The sequence below is a fragment of the Nerophis ophidion genome, linkage group LG06 (assembly GCF_033978795.1).
Source record: "Nerophis ophidion isolate RoL-2023_Sa linkage group LG06, RoL_Noph_v1.0, whole genome shotgun sequence".
Lineage (NCBI taxonomy): Eukaryota > Metazoa > Chordata > Actinopteri > Syngnathiformes > Syngnathidae > Nerophis > Nerophis ophidion.
The window spans coordinates 78,134,156-78,157,624 of NC_084616.1; the positions used below are offsets into that span (position 1 = coordinate 78,134,156).

The 23,469-nt window shown below is 42.1% G+C and overlaps 1 protein-coding gene across 5 annotated transcripts in view; it reads left to right on the forward strand.

Moving 5' to 3' along the window:
* Positions 1 to 23,452, forward strand: part of tns2a (tensin 2a) — a 164,882-nt gene extending 141,430 nt beyond the window's left edge. For 4 of the 5 annotated variants that reach the window (XM_061904901.1, XM_061904904.1, XM_061904902.1 and 1 more), the window contains 12 exons: positions 2,470 to 2,586; positions 2,650 to 4,146; positions 4,221 to 4,386; positions 5,853 to 6,847; positions 10,657 to 10,788; positions 10,884 to 10,979; positions 13,952 to 14,029; positions 14,109 to 14,186; positions 14,279 to 14,447; positions 17,573 to 17,641; positions 17,880 to 17,909; positions 18,132 to 23,452. In XM_061904901.1, coding sequence (XP_061760885.1) covers positions 2,470 to 2,586; positions 2,650 to 4,146; positions 4,221 to 4,386; positions 5,853 to 6,847; positions 10,657 to 10,788; positions 10,884 to 10,979; positions 13,952 to 14,029; positions 14,109 to 14,186; positions 14,279 to 14,447; positions 17,573 to 17,641; positions 17,880 to 17,909; positions 18,132 to 18,270 — 3,566 coding nt within the window. In that variant the 3' untranslated portion in view covers positions 18,271 to 23,452. The remainder of the gene's footprint in view (positions 1 to 2,469; positions 2,587 to 2,649; positions 4,147 to 4,220; positions 4,387 to 5,852; positions 6,848 to 10,656; positions 10,789 to 10,883; positions 10,980 to 13,951; positions 14,030 to 14,108; positions 14,187 to 14,278; positions 14,448 to 17,572; positions 17,642 to 17,879; positions 17,910 to 18,131) is intronic. The other variant, XM_061904903.1, reaches the window with a different exon arrangement.
* Positions 23,453 to 23,469: the final 17 nt, after the last annotated feature.

A 23,469-nucleotide genomic window follows, 5' to 3' on the forward strand; every position in this document is an offset into this window, starting at 1 on the left:
GATTTATGGATTAGAAGTGAGAGATAGTTTGGTAAAGGTATAGCATGTTCTATATGTTATAGTTATTTGAATGACTCTTACCATAATATGTTAGGTTAACATAGCAGTTGCTTATTTATGCCTCATATAACCTACACTTATTCAGCCTTTGTTCACTATTCTTTATTTATTTTAAATTGCCTTTCAAATGTCTATTCTTGGTGTTGGGTTTCATCAAATAAATTTGCCCCAAAAATGCGACTCATACTCCAGTGCGATTTATATATGTTTTTTTCTTTATTATGCATTTTCGGCAGGTGCGACTTATACTCCGGAGCGACTTATACTCCGAAAAATACGATAACTAAGGCAATGATTCCATGAGTTTGTACACAAAAACAACCACAAAAAGTACCGTATTTTCCGGATTATAAATCGCAGTTTTTTTTCATAGTTTGGCCGGGTTCATGGGATTTATGGATTAGGAGTGAGAGATAGTTTGGTAACATATAGCATGTTCTATATGTTATAGTTATTTGAATGACTCTTACCATAATATGTTAGGTTAACATAGCAGTTGGTTATTTATGCCTCATATAACCTACACTTATTCAGCCTGTTGTTCACTATTCTTTGTTTATTTTAAATTGACTTTCAAATGTCTATTCTTGGTGTTGGGTTTTATCAAATAAATAAATTATACTCCAGTGCGACTTATATATGTTTTTTTCCTTCTTTATTATGCATTTTCGGTCTGTGCGATTTATAATCCGAAAAATACGGTAAATCTATTTTTCAATCTAATCCAATCCACTTTATTCGTATAACACATTTAAGCAACAATGTTTCCAAAGAGCTGCACAACAATATTAAAAAAATATTCAAACATTATCCCTGGCTCCACCAATAAATGAAAAAAACAAAAAAAAAATCTAAAAACAACATAAAAATATAATATAAAATGATTTTAAAAGGGTAAAAACAATTAAAACAATGAATAGAAATCCAAATGTAAAACAGAGGACCACACAACTCACATAGTGTTAAAAGCCAGAGACTAAAAGTGGGTCTTAAGATGAGACTTAAAACACTCCACAGTGGGAGCAGTTCTAACATGGAGGGGCAGAGTGTTCCGGAGCTTAGGACCGACCACAGAGAAGGCCCCGTCTCCCCTGGTCTTAAGTCTGGTCTTGGGCACCACGAGCTTTTCACACAACTTCCTCTCACTATTGTCCGACATCATGTCTCCGCTTCAAATGCTGGCATATCACAGATGTATTGTCTTAAAAACAAGGTCCACTTTGCAAAATGAGCAAGGTTTTTATGATTTTAACAAGAATAAGAGGAACTGTTGTCACACTTGACATGTTTTCACTTCTGAGAGTGGTGGAAGTGCGTCTGTAGAAACACGAGTCATTACATCACGACCTTTGTTGACAAATATATCTGTCGCCGACAATTTTTAGAGTCTACAACATGGGTGTCAAACTCTGGCCCGCCGTGTAATTTAATTTGGCCCTTGAGGCAATATCAAATCAACATTAGAGCTGGCCTGCCGGTGTTATACAGCGGCGGTGTCGCTTTAACACCGCATTCACCACTAATACTCATACTTGCTAACCTCCACCCCCCCCGATTTTCCAAGGAGACTACCAAATTTCAGTGCCCCTCACAAAAACCACAGGGGGCAACCATTCTCCCAAATTTCTCCCGACTCCCACCTGGACAACAATATTGGGGGCGTGCCTTAAAGGCACTGCCGCAAGCGTCCTCTAAAACCTTTCGTCACGTCCGCTTTTCCTATGTAGAAACAACATGCCGGCCTAGTCACATGATATATGTGGCTTTTACACACACACACACACTAATGAAATGCAAGCTTGGTCAACAGCCATACAGGTCACACTGAGGGTGGCCGTATAAACAGCTTTAAGACTGTTACAAATATGTGAACCAACACTAAACGAGAAAGACATGCAAATTTCGGGAGACCATCCGCACTGTAACACAACATTAACACAACAGAACAAATACACAGAACCCCTTGCAGCGCTACCTCTTCCTGGATGCTACAATATAAACATTTATAATTAGCCTGTGGGAAAAGTTTATTTTGATATCTACCTGAGAATGCTGCAAATAGAAAAGAGGCATTCAATTTCTATTTAAATTTGATTTGATATGTTATTGCTATTTTTAAATTATTAGTATTATTTGAAAATCAATTTTGCATGTCACTATAAAGTTATATAAGTCTCGCTTTTTCAATATTCAATGCAAAACTTGTTTGGGTCCCTATTAAAAGGTTCATTTGTTCAACCTTGGCCCGCGGCTTTGTTCTGTTTAAAATGTTGTCCCACTCTGTATTTGAGTTCGACACCCCTGGTCTACAATGTGTAGTAATCCTTTCAGCCCTGGACTAAGGTTTCTCTCGTCAATTGGATTAACTCGATCACAGGAGATGAATTTCCAGTGTTTGTCTCTCCGCAGGGCGCGAGTACCACAAAAACGACCCGGCTGTCACGGTGGATTACAACACGGCGGACCCGGTCGTCCGCTGGGATTCTTACGAGAACTTCAACCAGAGATACCAGGACAGCCTTGAGGGTAAAGCGTGACCGTGTGAGACAATGAATGAAAAGGTGACAAAAGTTTCTGTGTTGGTGACAGACATCGCCCACACGAGAGGTCCTGTGGATGGAAGTCTCTACGCTCAGATAAAGAAGCGCCGAGGTCAAAGTTCTGGTTCTCTCTCATCGACCAACGGCAGCAGCCCCGGAGCGGAGGATAGACCCGATCACTACCTCGCTCAACGTTCCGACTCCGCCCTCTCGGCCCATTCCAGTCCTTTCAATCAGTCATTCATGCACCCGGACCACCACGAAGACCCCGTACGTCCACCGCCTCCGACCAGGAAGGAGCGAGAGGAGCTGGAGCGTCTCCTGGGAGGCATCGAGGGGAGCAGGGATGCAGAGCGAGAGACGGCCATCTTAGATGACGGCGATTCCTCACCTTCGGAACGGAACGAGACGCCCAGGCTGAGTCGGTCCTGTTCCTGCCGGGCAGGATACCGGTCCCAGCGATGTGCTGAACCCGGGTGTGACCGCACGCTCCTTATGCCAAATGGTTACTGCCTCGATCGGGCGCCCGGTACCAACGGGCACCACGGCGCGACTCCTTCCCACAGCCCTAACCCGGCTTCCCCGCCCTCACACATGGACCTGTGCCAGCACTACAGTCCACATCCACAGCACTCTCTCCCACCTCCGGATCTGGTGTGGGATCGCCAGAGCAACCAGCAACACTTCCTGCACCGCTCCTGCTCGGAGACCCCGTCGTCCCGGCACCACTGCCCCTACCCTTCCCTCGACGCCCACAGCCACGCCCATCACCACCCGCTGTCCGCACCGTCTCGCCTCTGCTACCGAGAGGACGACTACGGCCCCTACCATCATCTTCCTCCGCCTCACAGCCACCACCATCCGCACGCCAAGTCCCCCGCCAACGCACCCTACCACGACATAATGCTAATGGACGGGCTGCCGCCCCCTGGCTGCCTGTGCAGGGACTGCAGCATCAGGAGAGAAGAAGCGGCGGCTTATCACGGCTTGAGGCTCGACCGCGGCGACAGTTTCCACTGGGACCGAGAGGCGGAGCTTCAGCAAAGGGAGGCGGGCCTACGAAGAGGAGGAAGCTCGGAGATCCACTGGGAGAGACGAGGCCGGGAGTTGTCCCTTCCTTGGGAGCGAGACAGGGAGGCGGAGCTTCAGTGGGAAAGAGAAAGGGAGGCGGACTACTGGCACAGGAGGGACGTCACTCCCTCCTACGGCCCACAGGGTCACAATCACCCCGCCTTCACCTTTGACCCCTTGCCTTCATGCCACCCCGCGTATCCTGAGGCATCGCGCTCCCACGCTCATTCCCACCTCGACCTCAAGTACAGCAGCAGCAGCAGCGGCTACCAGACGCCCCGACAGGCGTGTCCGTGTTCACCGTACCAGCCGTCGCCGTCCGAGAGCCGGGGCTACGCCTCGGGCTACCAGTCCGAGTCCACTTCGCCGCTGCCCCCTTCCTCCGCGCCGGGGCCCTGCAGCCATGGCAACGGGTCAGCTGAGCATAACCACAACCACCACCGTCCACATCCAGACTGCCCTGACTCACACTCTGGTGAGTCATGCGGACGTTAAGTGTTTGTTTCCTGCTGCGACTAAACGTTGCGCTTTGTTCACTTCCGCTCATAGACGGCCTTCGGAACTCCAATGAAAGTGTTGGCTGGAGAGACCACATCACCAACGGGTCCTTCAGGAGGGCCCACAGAGATGGTCAGGGTGCTTGTTCCACCCCGTCCGACATGTCTGGACCGTCCACGCCCGTCCACTCGAGCAGTCCTCTTCGCACGCAGGAAAGGTATCCCCTGATTTTACCAACACAAATATTTCAACAAAACTCCAGCCAGAGTGAATACTTTCAAAAACTGAATGGATGTGTAAAAACGTAGCTTTTTGGCTTGTGTCAGAGGAAACGTGGGACATTATCCTGTGCAGTGGTTTTCACCCGGTCCTACATCAGAAAACTCTTGGCCACCATGATGACCAACATTAAAATACAGTAGCGTAGTAGGCCTAAATATTCATTAAAACAAATGCCTATTTGTTATGGTAAAAATTGGGGCAGGGTCTCCCCCAAGTGGAGGAGTTCAAGTACCTCGGAGTCTTGTTCACGGGTGAGGGAAGAGTGGATGGTGAGATCGACAGGCGGATCGGTGCGGCGTCTTCAGTAATGCGGACGTTGTATCGATCCGTTGTGGTGAAGAAGGAGCTGAGCCGGAAGGCAAAGCTCTCAATTTACCGGTCGATCTACGTTCCCATCCTCACCTATGGTCATGAGCTTTGGGTCATGACCGAAAGGACAAGATAACGGTCTTTCTTGAACTATTTGGAAAAAATATATAAAAACAACAAAAAAATTGTTGAAAAATAAACAAGTGATTCAATTATAAATAAAGATTTCTACACATAGAAGTAATCATCAACTTAAAGTGCCCTCTTTGGGGATTGTAATAGAGATCCATCTGTATTCATCAACTTACTTCTAAACATTTCTTCACAAAAAAATAAATCTTTAACATCAATATTTATGGAACATGTCCACAAAAAATCAACACTGAATATTGCATTGTTCCATTTCTTTTCACAGTTTATGAACTTGCATTCATATTTTGTTGAAGTATTATTCAATAAATATATTTATAAAGGATTTTTGAATTGTTGCTACTTTTAGAATATTTTTAAAATATCTCACGTACCACTTGGCATACCTTCAAGTACCCCCAGGGGTACTCGTACCCCCATTTGAGAACCACTGCCTTAGAGATAGGGTGAGAAGCTCTGCCATCCGGAAGGAACTCAAAGTAAAGCCGCTGCTCCTCCACATGGAGAGGAGCCAGATGAGGTGGTTCGGGCATCTGGTCAGGATGCCACCCGAACGCCTCCCTAGGGAGGTGTTTAGGGCAGGTCCAACCGGTAGGAGGCCACGGGGAAGACACGTTGGGTAGACTATATCTTCAGCCCGGCCTAGGAACGCCTCGGGACTGGGGAGAGAGAAGTCTGGGTTTCCCTGCTTAGGCTGCTGCCCCCGTGACCCGACCTCATCTAAGCGGAAGAAGTTGGATGGATGGATGGTAAAAATTGGTCAAGCTTTAAGAGTGTGTTATGTTCTTACCACGTTTCCCTGAGTGGTGGGATGGCAGCGTCACTTTGTTTTCCCTGTTGTGTTGTCTGTTTGCTAGAAACACTCATGGATTTCAAATGTGAATATTTCTAAAAGCTGTCGAAAGGAATAATGAAAGGATAACTTTCATTTCTCTATTTTAGTCCCAGTCCTGGGAGAGAACATGACGTCCGTAAAGCAGTCATCAGCAGTGACTATGTGGCCTCCCAACCTCAGAACGGACATCATTCCTCTGAAAACATCGTCCAGCAGTCCTCAGAAATCCCATCAGTTACCAGCACTGACTCCTCATCCTCGCCACATGCAGCGGATGGCAAACCGTCGCACTCCGAATCCCACGACCACGGCACCGCGCCGACTGTCCCGCCCTCGACAACACAACGGCAGCACTGCAGCCAGGTGGCGCCGTCATCAACACACAACACTTGTCTGGACTCTGTCGCCTCACATCCATCGGACCACCGCCACCAAACTCCCACCCTGGAGACTCCACACCCGTCCGAGGCCGCCGCCGTGCCGTTCTCGGCGTCCCAGGCGGTGTGTCACCCTCCGAGCCAGACTCAAGCCACCAACGCACAGGTCAATGGATGTTCTCCACCACCCCCCAAAAGCAGCCCAGATACCACAAGTGCACCGACATCTCCACATCCAGCAGCTTCCGTCCAGCTCGCACCAAGTAGCACGGAGGGCTCCCCTGTCTCTGACAGCCCAGTTCCTGGTTTTGCCACGCTGGGTCGAAAGCTCATGATGAGCGGCTCTGAAGTCCACCACCACCACCACTTGGAGCACAATCCCGCCGTAGACGGCAACAAGAGACACTGCTACTCCTCAGCACAGCTCCAGCCTCCATCCACCTCCGGCTACTCCACCATCTCCATCCCACTTCCTCCCCCTCAGCCGCCCCTGCCTGAGAAGAGACACACACCCGCCCAGCCCGGGTCACCCAGTGATGGGCCGGAGACGGTGAAGTCAGGCAGCGCTCAGCATCAGCACCACGTCACCTTCTCGCCCACGGTGGGGGAGATCGCACCCCTTGACAACGATGTTTTCGGGTCCGAGGAGGAAAATAGAGTCAGTGTGAAGTTTGTCCAGGATAGTTCCAGGTTCTGGTACAAGCCCGGCATCTCCAGAGAGCAAGGTAAAGCATTTATTACAACACCTTTTACAAAACCAAAAATATACCTTCTCACTGGCTACTAATCAATACTCTAGAACACAGGTGTCCAATGCAAGGCTCAGGTGCCAGATGTGGCCCACCACTTCATTTTATTTGGCCCTCGAAAGCCTGGAAATAATATGTATCAATAAAGTACTGTAACTTTTGTTACTGAATGTATTCTTTCTATTTTGGGAGAAATACAAATATGTATTCCATTTAATCACAAATTATGTTAACTTAAAGGGGAACATTATCAGCAGACCTATGTAAGCGTCAATATATACCTTGATGGTGCAGAAAAAAGACCGTGTATTTTTTTTAAACCGATTTCCGAACTCTAAATGGGTGAATTTTGGCGAATTAAACGCCTTTCTGTTTATCGCTCTGGAGGCGATGACGTCAGAATGTGACATCTCCGAGGTAATACAGCCGCCATTTTCATTTTCAACACATTGTAAACATTGGGTCTCAGCTCTGTTATTTTCCATTTTTTCGACTATTTTTTGGAACCTTGGAGACATCATGCCTCGTCGGTGTGTAGTTGGAGGGTGTAACAACACTAACAGGGAGGGATTCAAGTTGCACCACTGGCAAGAAATTTAATTTGCCAGAGTGTCTCCACATTTTACCTGCGATGCTAAGACAGACATGGCACAGAGATGTATGGATAACCTGCAGATGCATTTGCAACGATAGTCAACGAAATCACAAAGGTGAGTTTTGTTGATGTTGTTGACTTATGTGCTAATCAGACATATTTGGTCTCGGCATGAATGCCAGCTAATCGATGCTAACATGCTATGCTAATCGATGCTAACATGCTATTTACGCTAGCTGTATATACATTTGAAACTAGATACCCACATTTAATGCGAAACAAACACTTACCAATCGACGGATTTAAGTTGCTCCAGTGTCACAAGATGCGAAAGTCCTCATCGTTTGGTCCGCACATTTTAACCGCGATGCTAATAAGGCTGCCATGCTATGGGCCACTTCATTAGGTACAGCCATGCTATGGCCGAATAGCGTCAATAGCTATTCGCTCAATAGCTTCAATTTCTTCTTCAATTTCGTTTTCGCTATCTGCCTCCATACTGCTACCATCTGTTTCAATACATGCGTAATCTGTTGAATCGCTTAAGCCGCTGAATCCGAGCTAATGTCGCTATATCTTGCTGTGGTAACCGCCATGTTGTTTGTATTGGCAGCACTGTGTGACGTCACAGGGAAATGGACAGTCGCATCGCAAATAGCAAAAATCAAGAACTTTAAAGCTTTATTTAGGGATATTCCGGGACCGGTAAAATTTTGAAAAAAACTTCGAAAAATAAAACAAGCCACTGGGAACTGATTTTTATTGTTTTTAACCCTTTTGAAATTGTGATAATGTTCCCCTTTGAATATTGTCTAATTATGCAAAAATATGTTATGTAACATTCAAACGTTTTTTCAAATATAAATAAATTCTAACAATAACTATTTCAGAGCGAGTTATCCATCAAATTGTGCAATGTAAAAGTAACAATAGTTTTAATGGTAAAATTTAGAAATTTACTGTGGTTTTTACAACATTTTTCTCTAAATGAAAAAAACTGTATTTTTTTATTGCAATAAACCGCAGTGCATTTACAGTAATACACGGGAAAATCTACATTTGTTGATTTGCGGTAAAAACACAAAAACAAACTGGCAGCTAAAGGGTCCAAATTTTACTGTACAATTGCAGGGTTTTTTTTGCATCAACGACACAATGTCTACACACAAGAGTAACAAGTTAACTACTAAAGAACTGACAATGTAGTCCATCCATCCATTTTCTACCGCTTGTCCCTTACGGGGTCGTGGGGGGTGCTGGAGCCTATCTCAGTTGCATTCTGGCGGAAGGCGGCGTACACCCTGGACAAGTTGCCACCTCATCGCAGTGCCAACACAGATAGACAGACAACATTCACACCCTAGGGCCAATTTAGTGTTGCCTTACTGCTTTAATCTCGATCCACTTTCAAACCCCATTTCCATTTGAGTTGGGAAATTGTGTTAGATGTAAATATAAACAGAATACAATGATTTGCAAATCCTTTTCAAGCCATATTCAGTTGAATATGCTACAAAGACAACATATTTCATGTTCAAACTCATAAACTTTATTTTTTTTTGCCAATAATGATTAACTTAAAATTTCATGGCTGCAACACGTGCCAAAGTAGTTGGGGAAGGGCATGTTCACCACTGTGTTACATCACCTTTTCTTTTAACAACACTCAATAAACGTTTGGGAACTGAGGAAACTAATTGTTGAAGCTTTGAAAGTGGAATTCTTTACCGATTTTGCTTGATGTATAGCTTTAGTTGTTCAACAGTCAAGGATCTTGTCGTATTTTAGGCTTCATAATGCGCCACACATTTTCAATGGGAGACACGTCTGGATTGCAGGCGGGCCAGGAAAGTACCCGCAGTCTTTTTTTACAAAGCCACGCTGTTGTAACACGTGGCTTGGCATTGTTTTGCTGAAATAAGCAGGGGCGTCCATGATAACGTTGCTTGGATGACAACATATGTTGCTCCAAAACCTGTATGGACCTTTCAGCATTAATGGTGCCTTCACAGATGTGTAAGTTACCCATGTCTTGGGCACTAATACACCCCCATACCATCACACATGCTGGCTTTTGAACTTTGCCCCTTTAACAATCCGGATGGTTATTTTCCTCTTTGTTCCGGAGGACACCACGTCCCCAGTTTATAATCTGGACCACAGAACACTTTTCCACTTTGCATCAGTCCATCTTAGATGAGCTCGGGCCCAGAGAAGCCGGCGGCGTTCCTGAGTGTTGTTGATAAATGGCTTTCGCTTTGCATAGTAGAGTTTTAACTTGCACTTACAGATGTAGCGACAGACTGTAGTTACTGACAGTGGTTTTATGAAGTGTTCCTGAGCCCATGTGGTGATATCATTTACACACTGATGTCAGATTTTGATGCAGTACCGCCTGAGGGTTCAAAGGTCCATAATATCATCGCTTACGTGCAGTGATTTGTCCAGATTCTCTGAACCTTTTGATGATTTTATGGACCGTAGATGGTAAAATCCCTAAATTCCTTGCAAGAGCTCGTTGAGAAATGTTGTTCTAAAACTGTTTGACAATTTGCTAACAAAGTGGTGACCCTCGCCCCATCCTTGTTTGTGAATTACTTAGCATTTTTTGGGAAGCTGTTTTTATACCCAATCATGGCACCCACCTGTTCCCAATTAGCCTGCACACCTGTGGGATGTTCCAAATAAGTGTTTGATGAGCATTCCTCAACTTTCTCAGTATTTATTGCCACCTTTCTCAACTTCTTTGTCACTAGTTGCTGGCATCAAATTCTAAAGGTAATGAATATTTGCAAAAAAAAAAAATGTTTATGAGTTTGAACATGAAATATGTTGTCTTTGTAGCATATTCAACTGAATATGGCTTGAAAAGGATTTGCAAATCATTGTATTCTGTTTATATTTACATCTAACACAATTTCCCAACTCATATGGAAACGGGGTTTGTAGTTCATGTGGGTCATACTCTATGTTCTTTTCTTAACATTCCTTGTTGACGCCAGGTTACAAAAAGTGCAGTTAATCCTTGTTGATAAACGCCAGACAAAGTCATGCTGATGATCTGGAATGTAGAATCTCAGGCCGCATATTTCCCCCCCACAAAAGGTTTTGCTCTTACCCTGAGTCTAAAAAGAGCTACTGTGTGTTCCATGTCTCCAGTCGCTAACACCTTGCTTTTGTTTGACCGTAGCGATCGCTGCTTTGAAAGAAAGAGACCCTGGAACCTTCCTGATCCGGGATAGTAATTCCTTCCAAGGGGCTTATGGCCTGGCACTGAAGGTGGCCACGCCCCCTCCTAACGTCAACAACCACAGCAGCAAAGGTAAAAAGAAGCCAACAAAACCAGCTTATGTTCTTACTTTGCTGTTTGATCTCAAAGTTGTGCAGAGCTCTCAGTGTATTACTTTGCCGCTACAGTGGGCGACCCTCTGGAACATTTGGTGAGGCACTTCCTCATTGAAACGGGCCCTCGAGGAGTGAAGATTAAAGGTTGTCAGAATGAGCCCTACTTTGGTAAGCCTTACATTATTATCCTGTCTCTAAGTAGATCTACCATGGCCACCCATACTCCAATGAAGCTCCATCTGTGGTGTACAAAAGTAAACACAGTAAAGCACGGGTCTCAAACACGCGGCGGCCGCGTTATTTAGAGCAGGGGTGTCAAACTCAAATACAGAGTGGGCCAAAATTCTAAACTGAACAAAGCCGCGGGCCAAAGTTGAACAACTTGACATTTTAATAGGGACCCAAACAAGTTTTGCATTGAATATTGAACAAGCAAGGCTTATATAACTTTATAGTGACATGCAAAATCGAGTTTTCTTGGTATATTGTAGCGTCCCGGAGGAGTTAGTGCTGGAAGGGGTTCTGGGTATTTGTTCTGTTGTGTTTATGTTGTGTTACGGTGCAGATGTTCTCCCGAAATGTGTTTGTCATTCTTGTTTGGTGTGGGTTCACAGTGTGGTGTACCAGTGTTAAAGTTGTTCATACGGCCACCCTCAGTGTGACCTGTATGGCTGTTGACCAAGTATGCCTTGCATTCACTTGTGAGTGTGTAGAAGCCGCATATATTACTGTTTGTATGGAGGAAAAACGGACGTGACGACAGGTTGTAGAGGATGCTAAAAGCAGTACCTTTAAGGCACGCCCCCAATACTGTTGTCCGGGTGGAAATCCGGGAGAATTGTTGCCCCAGGAGATTTTTGGGGGGGGGGAACTGAAATTCGGGATTGTCCTGGAGAAATCGGGAGGGTTGGGAAGTATGAAAATTAGCTTTGAATGCGGTGATACAGTGGCACCGCCACTATGTAATACCGGCGGGCCAGCTCTAATGTTAATTTATTATTGCCTCAAGGGCCAAATTAAATTACACAGCGGTCCAAATTTGACACCCATGTTTTAGACGTTATTTTACAGCCCGCACCTTGATGTGAAAATCTAATGTTGGTGCTGCCCGCGAGTTTTATATGAACGGCGCTTTACAGCGTCATACTTGTATACCCTCGATTTTTTCGGGAGACACCTAATTTTCAGTGCTCCTCCAGGGGCGATCATTCTCCTGAAAATCCCCCAAACAATAATATTAAGGGGGCACTGTGGAGGCACTGCCTTTAGCGTCCTCTCCAACCTGTACAAACAGCGTGCCAGCCCAGCCACATGTTGTATTTTCTTTCTGTCGACGCAGTAAGCCACTGCAAGACATAGGTGATCAATAAGGCGACTGACAAAAGAGGCTTCGATTGGTCCCTTGAGATACTAGGTTTTTCTGTTGTAGCTACGCGGTTATGTGGTAGTTGCTAGGTCCTGCCATGCACGTAACAGCTTACTTACGGAACAAATGACAATATCGCATACACTAATGTAAAGCATATCACCTAGGAACTCCAAAATTATTATCAGCTCAGTTTTGACCCAAAATTGAGTTACTGGGTTTTGCCTTTGGACGGGAGAGCTGTGGATAGTGATGTAGCTTACCACCACCAGCGCTTTGAGTGTCTAGAAAAGTGTGATATAAATCTAAGTTATATATATATATATATATATATATATATATATATATATATATATTAGGGCTGGGCAACAATTAAAATTTTTAATCGAAGTTAATCGCACTTTTCTCTGATTAATCGTGATTAACTGCATTGTATACACAAAGCCCAATAATGAATTCAAAAGTAGTGTGTAGTGCACCTTTATTGGAATATTCTCCCACATGAACAAAAGCGCCAAAACATTTGTTGTGCAAACACAATTTAAATCAGTCCTTGTTAAACAGTAGCAGTTAAATAGCATATTTGATGAAAATCAACTCCAAAAATGTAAATACAAACATTTAAGCTTATTGCCACTGCCATGGTATTTAAGTTATCCTGTTTGTTATGGAAAATAAATATAATCTACATACAAATCTCTGAGCCACAATCATAACATCTGAACAGGCAATTTCTGAGGTAACAGCAGGAAAAATTTTTTTATCAGGGATCTTATGTTTAAAAAACCTATATTATAGGTAGTGGGCTGTTTTAGGGAATTTTGGATCAAATTATCCGTAGTAGCAATATTAATAATGTTGTGTTTATTCTGCGTAGTGCACTTAAAATAATTATGACCATATCTAGGAATTGATATGATGGGAATTTTCTGATTGTTTGCTTGGTGCTTTGATCAACTGAAGGCATCATATACATGGTACTATATTGTGATGTTATGAGCCAGGGGAAAAAAGAACTACCCTACCCAGCATGCAACAGGAGTGAGGAGCATGTATAGGTTGTGTCGCCATGACGGCATCTTGTATGTTGTGATATGCACGCTCTGAAAGCAAACGTTAAGAAGTCAGCCAACACTCCTGGTCTGCATTATTCATAAATAGACAGACAACACATATACTCCGCTGCTTCACAGGCCGCTGGATGTAGCCGGCAAAGTATTCCCATGCTAGCTAGCCGCTCTAGCAAGCACGCCTCATTCAGTCCAAAACGGCCCGATCTATCCACATCCAGGATTGTCTGGCGGTCGTAAGTGATCCCGGAGTGACCACGCTGTAAGCCAGCCAGGACATTTGCAGAATTGTCCGGTATTTTTGCCAAATGTTCCATCTTTACCAAGAGCCCCTCCACGCCATCTTGTTAAGAAAAGGCGTTAACAAAATAAAAGCATGTAAACAATATACGCAAATGTGCGATAAAATAATTGTCGGCCTTAATAGATTGATGAGTTAACTCGTAATTAACGTGTTAATTTGCCCACCCCTAATATATATATGTTGTTTAATTTACTTGTCAACTAAAGACCATGTGGTCATTGTTTTCCTTTTCTAATTTTCACCTGTACACCAAATTATGATTAAAAAAAAAAAAAAAAAGTTTTTAAAGTAGGGAAATTTTTTTTTTTTTCAAAGATTGTCAAATGAGCTCTTTACAATTTAGGTGTAAACATCCAAGCTACAACTAGCATGTGACGTGATTGTTTCTGTGCATTTGTAGGGAGTCTGTCCGCATTAGTCTATCAGCACTCCATCACACCCATCTCTCTGCCCTGTGCACTGAAGATCCTCGAGAAAGGTCAGCAGGCTTCAAAAGTCTAACTCGTGAATTGTTAAGTGTATGCACCTTGTTTCTGACATCAAGTCCATGTTGTCAGATCTGATAGGAGACGTGCAGGAGCTTCAGCCGGTGAGCAACATCAGCACCGCCGCTGACCTCCTCAAGCAAGGAGCAGGTGAGTGCACTCTGCATGCTCTAGAATTGTGATTACAGGGGAGAGGGATGCCGTCTGGTTCTTCATTTGACCGACTCGTCCTTAATCCTCAGCCTGCAACGTCCTCTACCTGAACTCTGTGGAAACGGAGTCTCTGACCGGCCCTCAGGCCATCGCCAAGGCAACCGATGCGACACTGGGCCGCGGCCCTCGTCCCGCCGCCACCGTAGTCCAGTTCAAGGTGACGTCGCAGGGCATCACGCTGACGGACAGCCAGCGCAGGTACCAAATATCACCTTTGAATAGATCGTACATATTATTCAGTTTTGGCAGTCATTACATGTAAAACTACTAGTGTACGGTTGGCAATTTATCCCAAGAAATATAAATACAGCCAATATTTTGAGGAGTAACATCATGCCGAAATGTAAGGTTTTTAGGATTTTTGTACTTCCTAAAGCAGGGGTAGGGAACCTATGGTTCTCAAGCCAGATGTGGCTCTTTTGATGACTGCATCTGGCTCTCAGATAAATCTTAGCTGACATTGCTTAACACGATAAGTAATGAATAATTCCGCTGGTAATCACAGTGTTAAAAATAACGCTCAAAATCTAAAACATTCTCATGCATTTTAATCCATCCATCCGTTACTACCGCACCTGTTCAAGAAGTCACATTGATGGTAAGAGTTATTTTATTATTGGTTATCTTCAGAATAAAAATGTTATTAAAAAGAACAAGAGACTTATTATACTCTGAAAATAAGAGATGTCCAATAATGGCTTTTTTGCCGATATCCCGATATTGTCCAACTCTTAATTACCGATACCAATATAAAGTCATGGAATCAACACATTATTATGCCTAATTTAGTTGTGATGCCCGGCTGGATGCATTAAACAATGTAACAAAGTTTTCTAAAATAAATCAACTCAAGTTATGATATAAAATGCCAACATGACACTGCCATATTTATTATTGAAGTCACAAAGTGCATTATTTTTTTGAACATGCCTCAAAATAGCAGCTTGGAATTTGGGACATGCTCTTCCTTTGCGTGCCGGCCCAATCACATAATACCTACGGCTTTTCACACCCACAAGTGAATGCAAGGCATACTTGGTCAACAGCCATACAGGTCACACTGAGGGTGGCCGTTTAAACAACTTTAACACTGCTACGAATATGCGCCACACGGTGAACCCACACCAAACAAAAATGACAAAACACATTTCGGGAGAACATCAGCACCGTAACACAACAGAACAAATACCCAGAAGCCCTTGCAGCACTAACTCTTCAGGAATGCTACAATATACACCCCTGCTACCCCTCCTCAACCCCGCCCACCTCAACCTCCTCATGGTCTCTCAGGGAGAGCATGTCCCAAATTCCAAGCTGCTATTTTGAGGCATGTTAAAAAAAAATAATGAACTTTGTGACTTCAATAATAAATATGGCAGTGCCATGTTGGCATTTTTTTTCATAACTTCAGTTGATTTATTTTAGAAAACTTTGTTACATTGTTTAATGCGTCCAGCGGGGCATCACAACTAAATTAGGCATAATAATATTTTAATTCCACGACTTTATATTGGTATCGGTAATTAAGAGTTGGACTATATCGGGATATTGGCAAGAAAGCCATTATTGGACATCTCTATTTTTTAGAGTATAATAAGTCTCTTATTATTTTCAATGTGTTCAAAGTTTTGCTTACAGCTGATCACCGTGATAGAACTCAAAATTAATCGCGATCACGATCATATAATGACCTAGCCTTAGTACACACACTGAAAAACTGAGAAGTGAGTAGGCAGGCAGACAAGGCCCAGACTCTGGTACGATGAGCCCTGAGTTGTGCCTGGCAGGCATGTCAAATAAATCACTGAATGGAGCGCTCGTACACAGAGACATGGTTCGCACACACAGGTATATTTGACTCAATCTGAAAGTTCACAAATAAGGTTCCACTGTACATTATTACCGTATTTCCTTGAATTGCCGCCGGGGCGCTAATTAATTTAAAACCTCTTCTCACTCCTGCGCTTACCAAAGGCATGAGGTAAAAGTAAGCATGCGCTAATTATTTCAAAACCTCTTCTAACTCCTGCACTTACCAAAGGCATGCAGTAAAAAAAATGAGTGTGATGTAAGGATACCATCATGAAAAGCCCATTTAATAAAAAAAAAAAAAAAAAAACGTTATTATGGTCTTACCTTTACTTATAAATGAAGTCCATGCCAGCTCCTTCTGATCAAAAGCATCGATAACTTGTTTGTAGAAGTCTTCCTTATCTTTCTTCAGTTTTAAAAGTCTCTCTGTCTCGATGGAGATCTTCCTTTATTACCTCCTGCTTCCATTGAAAGTCCAGTTTAGAAAACTGCTATAAGTTAGCTCGGCTCCTCAAGTGCGGGCGACGACATAATTATCCTCGGACAACTCCCCCTCTCGTTCTGCTCCTTGGGTGATCTCTTTATCCCACCGCTGCCACCATGAAGTGTTATTGTATAAATAATACACTGGGTATTTATGACTGGAACGTGCTTTATTTCAGCCCGGTTGTTTACATAGCCAGCATAGGAGTGTTACATCCTAAACGGTCCATTGTGCACCCCCCCGCGTCATATCCGTCCCAGCACATATCACGTCACTCATTGTCACTTCTTCTGCAGCCGAGTAGTAGCAAGAAGGATCACTAGCGCCCTCTACCACCAGGAGGCAGGAGTCATTTAATGACTCATATTTGACACACGCAGCTACGGTATATTAATAAAACATAGCTGCTTACTGTTCTTTTTAGCATATTCAATAGCTTGGACCTTACATCCTACTGAATAGCTCTTAATCTTCTTCCCTATATGCGATTTCAAATTACCAGTATTGAAATCAGCCTCCTCTATTTTGAAAATGATGACGGGAAGTGTCACTCGTGACGTGACGAGTTTGACCCGGCGGTAATACTAAGTATACACTAAATCTTTTGCGAAGCGAGTTTGACCCGGCAGTAATTCAAGGCAGGCGCATACTATATGCCCGGCAGCAATTCAAGGAAATATGGGACTCTCGCTGCTGTGTTGGATCCGCTTTGGACTGGACTCTCGCGGCTGTGTTGGATCCATTATGGATTGAACTTTCACAGTATCATGTTAGACCCGCTCGACATCCATTGCTTTCCTCCTCTCCAAGGTTCTCATAGTCATCATTGTCACCAATGTCCCACTGGGTGTGAGTTTTCCTTGCCCTTATGTGGGCCTACCGAGGATGTCGTAGTGGTTTGTGCAGCCCTTTGAGACACTAGTGATTTAGGGCTATATGAGTAAATATTGATTGATTGATTGACTTACTTTGATCATGTGAGTTGATTAAGGTCTAATGCACGTTGCCATCACACATCTTCTTCTAGGGTCTTCTTCCGCAGACATTACCCAGTGAACAGTGTGACCTTCAGCAGCCTCGACCCCAAGGACAGGAGGTACAGTCAGTAGACCACACTAAACATTGTTGAAACTTTAACTAACCTAAACTCAGCATCCTGGATCACATGGCTGCATCTGTTGCTGTGATCCTGGCATGGTTGCTTGTGTATGTTCCATTTATGAGCTGCACGATGAGTGTGTGAGTGTGTGTGTGTGTGTGTGTGTGTGTGTGTGTGTGTGTGAGCATGCTGGCTGCAGCTGCCTGAGCCTGCTCTTTCTTTCTCGTTTGAATAGGTGGACTAACACAGACAACACCACTGTTAAGTAAGTGCTGTTGTTTGTTGACTGGTATGATGGCGCATGGTAGATAATAGTAATAATAAAAATGATGAGCTATGATGATGCACACATGTGTCTGTATAGCAGTTGCATGCCATCAAGACTGTATGCCTGGCAAAAATATTCATAAGTAGAAATAATAATGTAACATAGTGCTATGTTAATCTTCGTGCTAATATTCTTCCCTACCTCCCATTCTCGCTCAAGAGTTTTTGGTTTCGTGGCCAAGAAGCCGGGCAGCACGGCGGAGAACGTGTGTCACCTGTTCGCCGAGCTGGACCCCGAACAACCGGCCGCGGCCATCGTCAACTTCATCAACAAGGTCATGTTGTCGCAGCGCCGGTAGATCAGCTGATGGGACCGTTTTCAAGACCCAATAATAGGATCCTTACATCTTTAAACAATCCACGTCATGGTCTGCTGGGCCTGTATCACAAAGCTGCTTCTCTGATTACGTCGCCATGGTAACACGGAGCATGGAGATGACAACCTGCTGCTGTAGTGCAGATTGAGTTCAAAGGATCAAGTCAATAATACATGTTTAGTCCGACAATACTTGGCTACAGGATAGAGTGTGAACCTCTAGATATATCTTTAAATTTCACAAAAGCACTTGACAGCTCAAGAAAAGAAGAATAATATACAAAATAGGGCTGGGCGATATTGGCTTTTATTAATATAGCGATATTTTTATGCCATATTGCGATATACGATATGTATCACGATATTTTGCTTTGGCCTTGAATGAACACTTGATGCAGTATGATGATTCTATGTGTCTACATTCAAACATTCTTCTTCATACTGCATTAATATATGCTACTTTTAAACTTTCATGCAGAGAGGGAAATCACAACTAAGTCAATTGACCAAAACTGTATTTATTAAATACTCTTCATTCTCTCGCAGGTGAGTTTTTAAATGAAAGAACAAATTATTAGTGCTGCTCCCTTTGGTAGCAACACTTCTGCTGCATACTTTGCATATTGCTGTTGTCTGCTGAATATCTTCCCGCTTGAAGCCAAACCACCGCCAGATGATGGACCCCCTGCTGTTTTTTTGGGGCATTAATTGTTTTCTTCCTCCATTTGTGATCAGTTTCGCACCTTCTCTCTCTTGTATTGTCACAAGCTCCGCTTGCACGACCTGCCTCAGCTAACGTTAGCCATGCTGCTACCTCTCTGCTCGGCGAGAGTGTATGACGCTACATGCGCGACAGTATGTGACGTATGTGAGAAGGTGGGCTTGTTTTACGTCTCTGTGTAAAGGAGAGACAAGAGAGTGAGAAACGCCTGTAGTGTAATGCCCGCAGCTAAAAGCAACTGCGAGAGAATGTATACTCGAATATTACGATAGTCTTTTTCTATATCGTTTATATCGATATATTGCCCAGCCCTAATACAAAGGGAGGTATGTTTTGTTATTAGTTTTTAAGTATCGGAATATGGTTAATTTCTTTTTACACTTGTCTGACAGTCGGGAATGTTATTAAAAGTGACATACAATATGTGAGTTTAAGATAAGAGTCGAATATCGTTTTTAATTCCAAACAAAAAAAATCTGCCTTTTCTCTTTATAAAGGTGCTTTCTTAAGGACATTTTGACTGTTTGCAATTTCACAATTTCTGTGGGAAATAATGTAAATGTTAAATTGTAAAATATGTGACAACTACCGTATTTTTCGGAGTATAAGTCGCACCGGCCAAAATGCATAATAAAGAAGGAAAAAACATATAAGTCGCACTGGAGTATAAGTCGCATTTTTTGGGGAATTTTTTTTTGATAAAACATACCAAGAATAGACATTTGAAAGGCAATTTAAAATAAATAAAGAATAGTGAACAAAGGCTGAATAAGTGTAGGTTATATGAGGCATAAATAAGCAACTGAGAAGGTGCCTGCTATGTTAACCTAACATATTATGGTAAGAGTCATTCAAATAACTATAACATATAGAACATGCTATACCTTTACCAAACTATCTGTCACTTCTAATCCATAAATCCCATGAAATCTTATACGTCTAGTCTAATGGTTCTTAACCTTGTTGGAGGTACCGAACCCCACCAGTTTCATATGCGCATTCACCGAACCCTTCTTTAGTGACAAGACAAAGTTATATGTTTTTGGTAACACTTTAGTATGGGGAACATATTCTAAGTAACAAAGACTTAATTTAGAGTTATTTGGAAACTAGGGGAACATATTCTAAGTAACAAAGACTTAATTCAGAGTTATTTGGACACTAGGGGAACATATTCTAAGTAACAAAGACTTAATTCAGAGTTATTTGGACACTAGGGGAACATATTCTAAGTAACAAAGACTTAATTCAGAGTCATTTGGACACTAGGGGAACATATTCTAAGTAACAAAGACTTAATTCAGAGTTATTTGGACACAAGGGGAACATATTCTAAGTAAAAAGACTTAATTTAGAGTTATTTGGACACTAGGTGAACATATTCTAAGTAACAAAGACTTAATTCAGAGTTATTTGGACATTAGGGGAACATATTCTAAGTAACAAAAACTTAATTTCGAGTTATTTGGACACTAGGGGAACATATTCTAAGTAACAAAGACTTAATTCAGAGTTATTTGGACACTAGGGGAAAATATTCTAAGTAACAAAGACTTAATTTAGAGTTATTTGGACACTAGGGGAACATATTCTAAGTAACAAAGACTTAATTTTGAGTTATTTGGACACTAGGGGAAAATATTCTAAGTAACAAAGACTTAATTTCGAGTTATTTGGACACTAGGGGAACATATTCTAAGTAACAAAGACTTAATTTCGAGTGTTTTGGACACTAGGGGAACATATTCTAAGTAACAAAGACTTAATTTCGAGTTATTTGGACACTAGGGGAACATATTCTAAGTAACAAAGACTTAATTCAGAGTTATTTGGACACTAGGGGAACATATTCTAAGTAACAAAGACTTAATTTAGAGTTATTTGGACACTAGGGGAACATATTCTAAGTAACAAAGACTTAATTCAGAGTTATTTGGAAACTAGGGGAACATATTCTAAGTAACAAAGATTTAATTTCGAGTTATTTGAACACTAGGGGAACATATTCTAAGTAACAAAGACTTAATTTCGAGTTATTTGGACACTAGGGGAACATATTCTAAGTAACAAAGACTTAATTCAGAGTTATTTGGACACTAGGGGAACATATTCTAAGTAACAAAGACTTAATTCAGAGTTATTTGGACACTAGGGGAACATATTCTAAGTAACAAAGACTTAATTTAGAGTTATTTGGACACTAGGGGAACATATTCTAAGTAACAAAGACTTAATTCAGAGTTATTTGGAAACTAGGGGAACATATTCTAAGTAACAAAGATTTAATTTCGAGTTATTTGGACACTAGGGGAACATGTTCTAAGTAACAAAGACTTAGTTATTTGAACACTAGGGGAACATATTCTAAGTAACAAAGACTTAGTTTCGAGTTATTTGGACACTAGGGGAACATATTCTAAGTAACAAAGATTTAATTTCGAGTTATTTGGACACTAGGGGAACATGTTCTAAGTAACAAAGACTTAGTTATTTGAACACTAGGGGAACATATTCTAAGTAACAAAGACTTAATTTCGAGTTATTTGGAAACTAGGGGAACATATTCTAAGTAACAAAGACTTAATTTAGAGTTATTTGGACACTAGGGGAACATATTCTAAGTAACAAAGACTTAATTCAGAGTTATTTGAACACTAGGGGAACATATTCTAAGTAACAAAGACTTAATTTAGAGTTATTTGGACACTAGGGGAACATATTCTAAGTAACAAAGACTTAATTTTGAGTTATTTGGACACTAGGGGAACATATTCTAAGTAACAAAGACTTAATTCAGAGTTATTTGGACACTAGGGGAACATATTCTAAGTAACAAAGACTTAATTCAGAGTTATTTGGACACTAGGGGAACATATTCTAAGTAACAAAGACTTAATTTCGAGTTATTTGGACACTAGGGGAACATATTCTAAGTAACAAAGACTTAATTCAGAGTTATTTGGACACTAGGGGAACATATTCTAAGTAACAAAGACTTAATTCAGAGTTATTTGGTTAGGGTCAGGGTTAGAGGGTTAGGATTATAATAAGGCCATGCTGAGTAAGGCATTAATTAATAAGTACTTAATAATGACTAGTTAAGAGCCAATATTGTACTAATTTGCATGTTAATAAGCAACTAATTAATGGTGAATATGCTCCCCATACTTAAGTGTTACCATGTTTTTTTTACTGGTGCACAAAATGAACCGTGCATGAACATCACCTTGTTCAGACAAGTAAACCAACACAGTGCATAAACTCACAACAAATAACACACCTGCAAATCATTCAGCTGTTGTCGTATCCGTAATACGCCGATAGGGAGAAGTTTGTATTTACACGATGAGTCGGGTGTGTTTTGACCTCCGCTGAACCCCTGAGGCCGACTCACCGAACCCAGGTTAAGAACCACTGGTCTAGTCTCTTATGTGAATGAGCTAAATAATATTATTTTATATTTTACGGTAATGTGTTAATAATTTCACACATAAGTCATTCCTGGGTGTAAGTCACACCCCCAGCCATACTATTAAAAAACCTGCGACTTATAGTCCGAAAAATACGGTCTAACATTTCCAATTGGATCATTTTGCTAAGTTGTCCTTCTTTCTCCTCATCTCTCATTTTTACACATTTTGGAGAACCCCACAGATGGAAGTGAAGCAGCTTTGTGGTACCACTTGCCAGAGATGATCATAACCAGCTTGGTTAGTGCATTTGTAGCATCACAAACTATATTTACTCATCATAACCGACAGTAAACGAGACCAAAGACCTGTTATATATCTAGTTGTTCCTTTCTCAGCGCACATGCAGGAAGTGTGTTTCCACCACAGACTGTACTTAAGTCAAAGCTCTGACGACAATCCTGTTTATCTCCCCACTCACTTCATGACAACAAACGGAGTCTAGTGAGCGCATGTTACATTCTTTTAATAAAGTGTGTGTGCAGGAGGTGCTTTGAAAGTATTTTAGGGACTTGGAGTGTCGCTCTTACTTAAAAGGAATGTAAGTGAAACTGAGGACATGAGGAAAGGCGAACAGTGTTATTGTACAGATCTTTTAGTGACTTTTTCCCACATGCTTGTGTGTGCAAGTCACACGGCGGCCAAAAAATGTACTTAACCAAAGATGAAGCACTCTTTTTATGAATTAATAAGCTTTTTATCCAGCTATATTTTTGTACTTAATGCCTCCTTGTATCTCTGCTATGCATTTATTTTAGTGAGAAAACACACTACGTTTATTACAGCAATAATATATTGTGGTCTTTGTATTTGCCTCTGTGTTGATCTCTATATTATGTAGTAATATATTTCCACAAGCAGCTATAGGACCATGTATGAGACATACAGTAAAAAGTTCAAAACTGATATTCTGCTATTTTGTATGCAAAAAAATAAGGAAGAATAGAATAAAGTGATAATGATGTGGTACCTTACATGCTTGTCATTCATG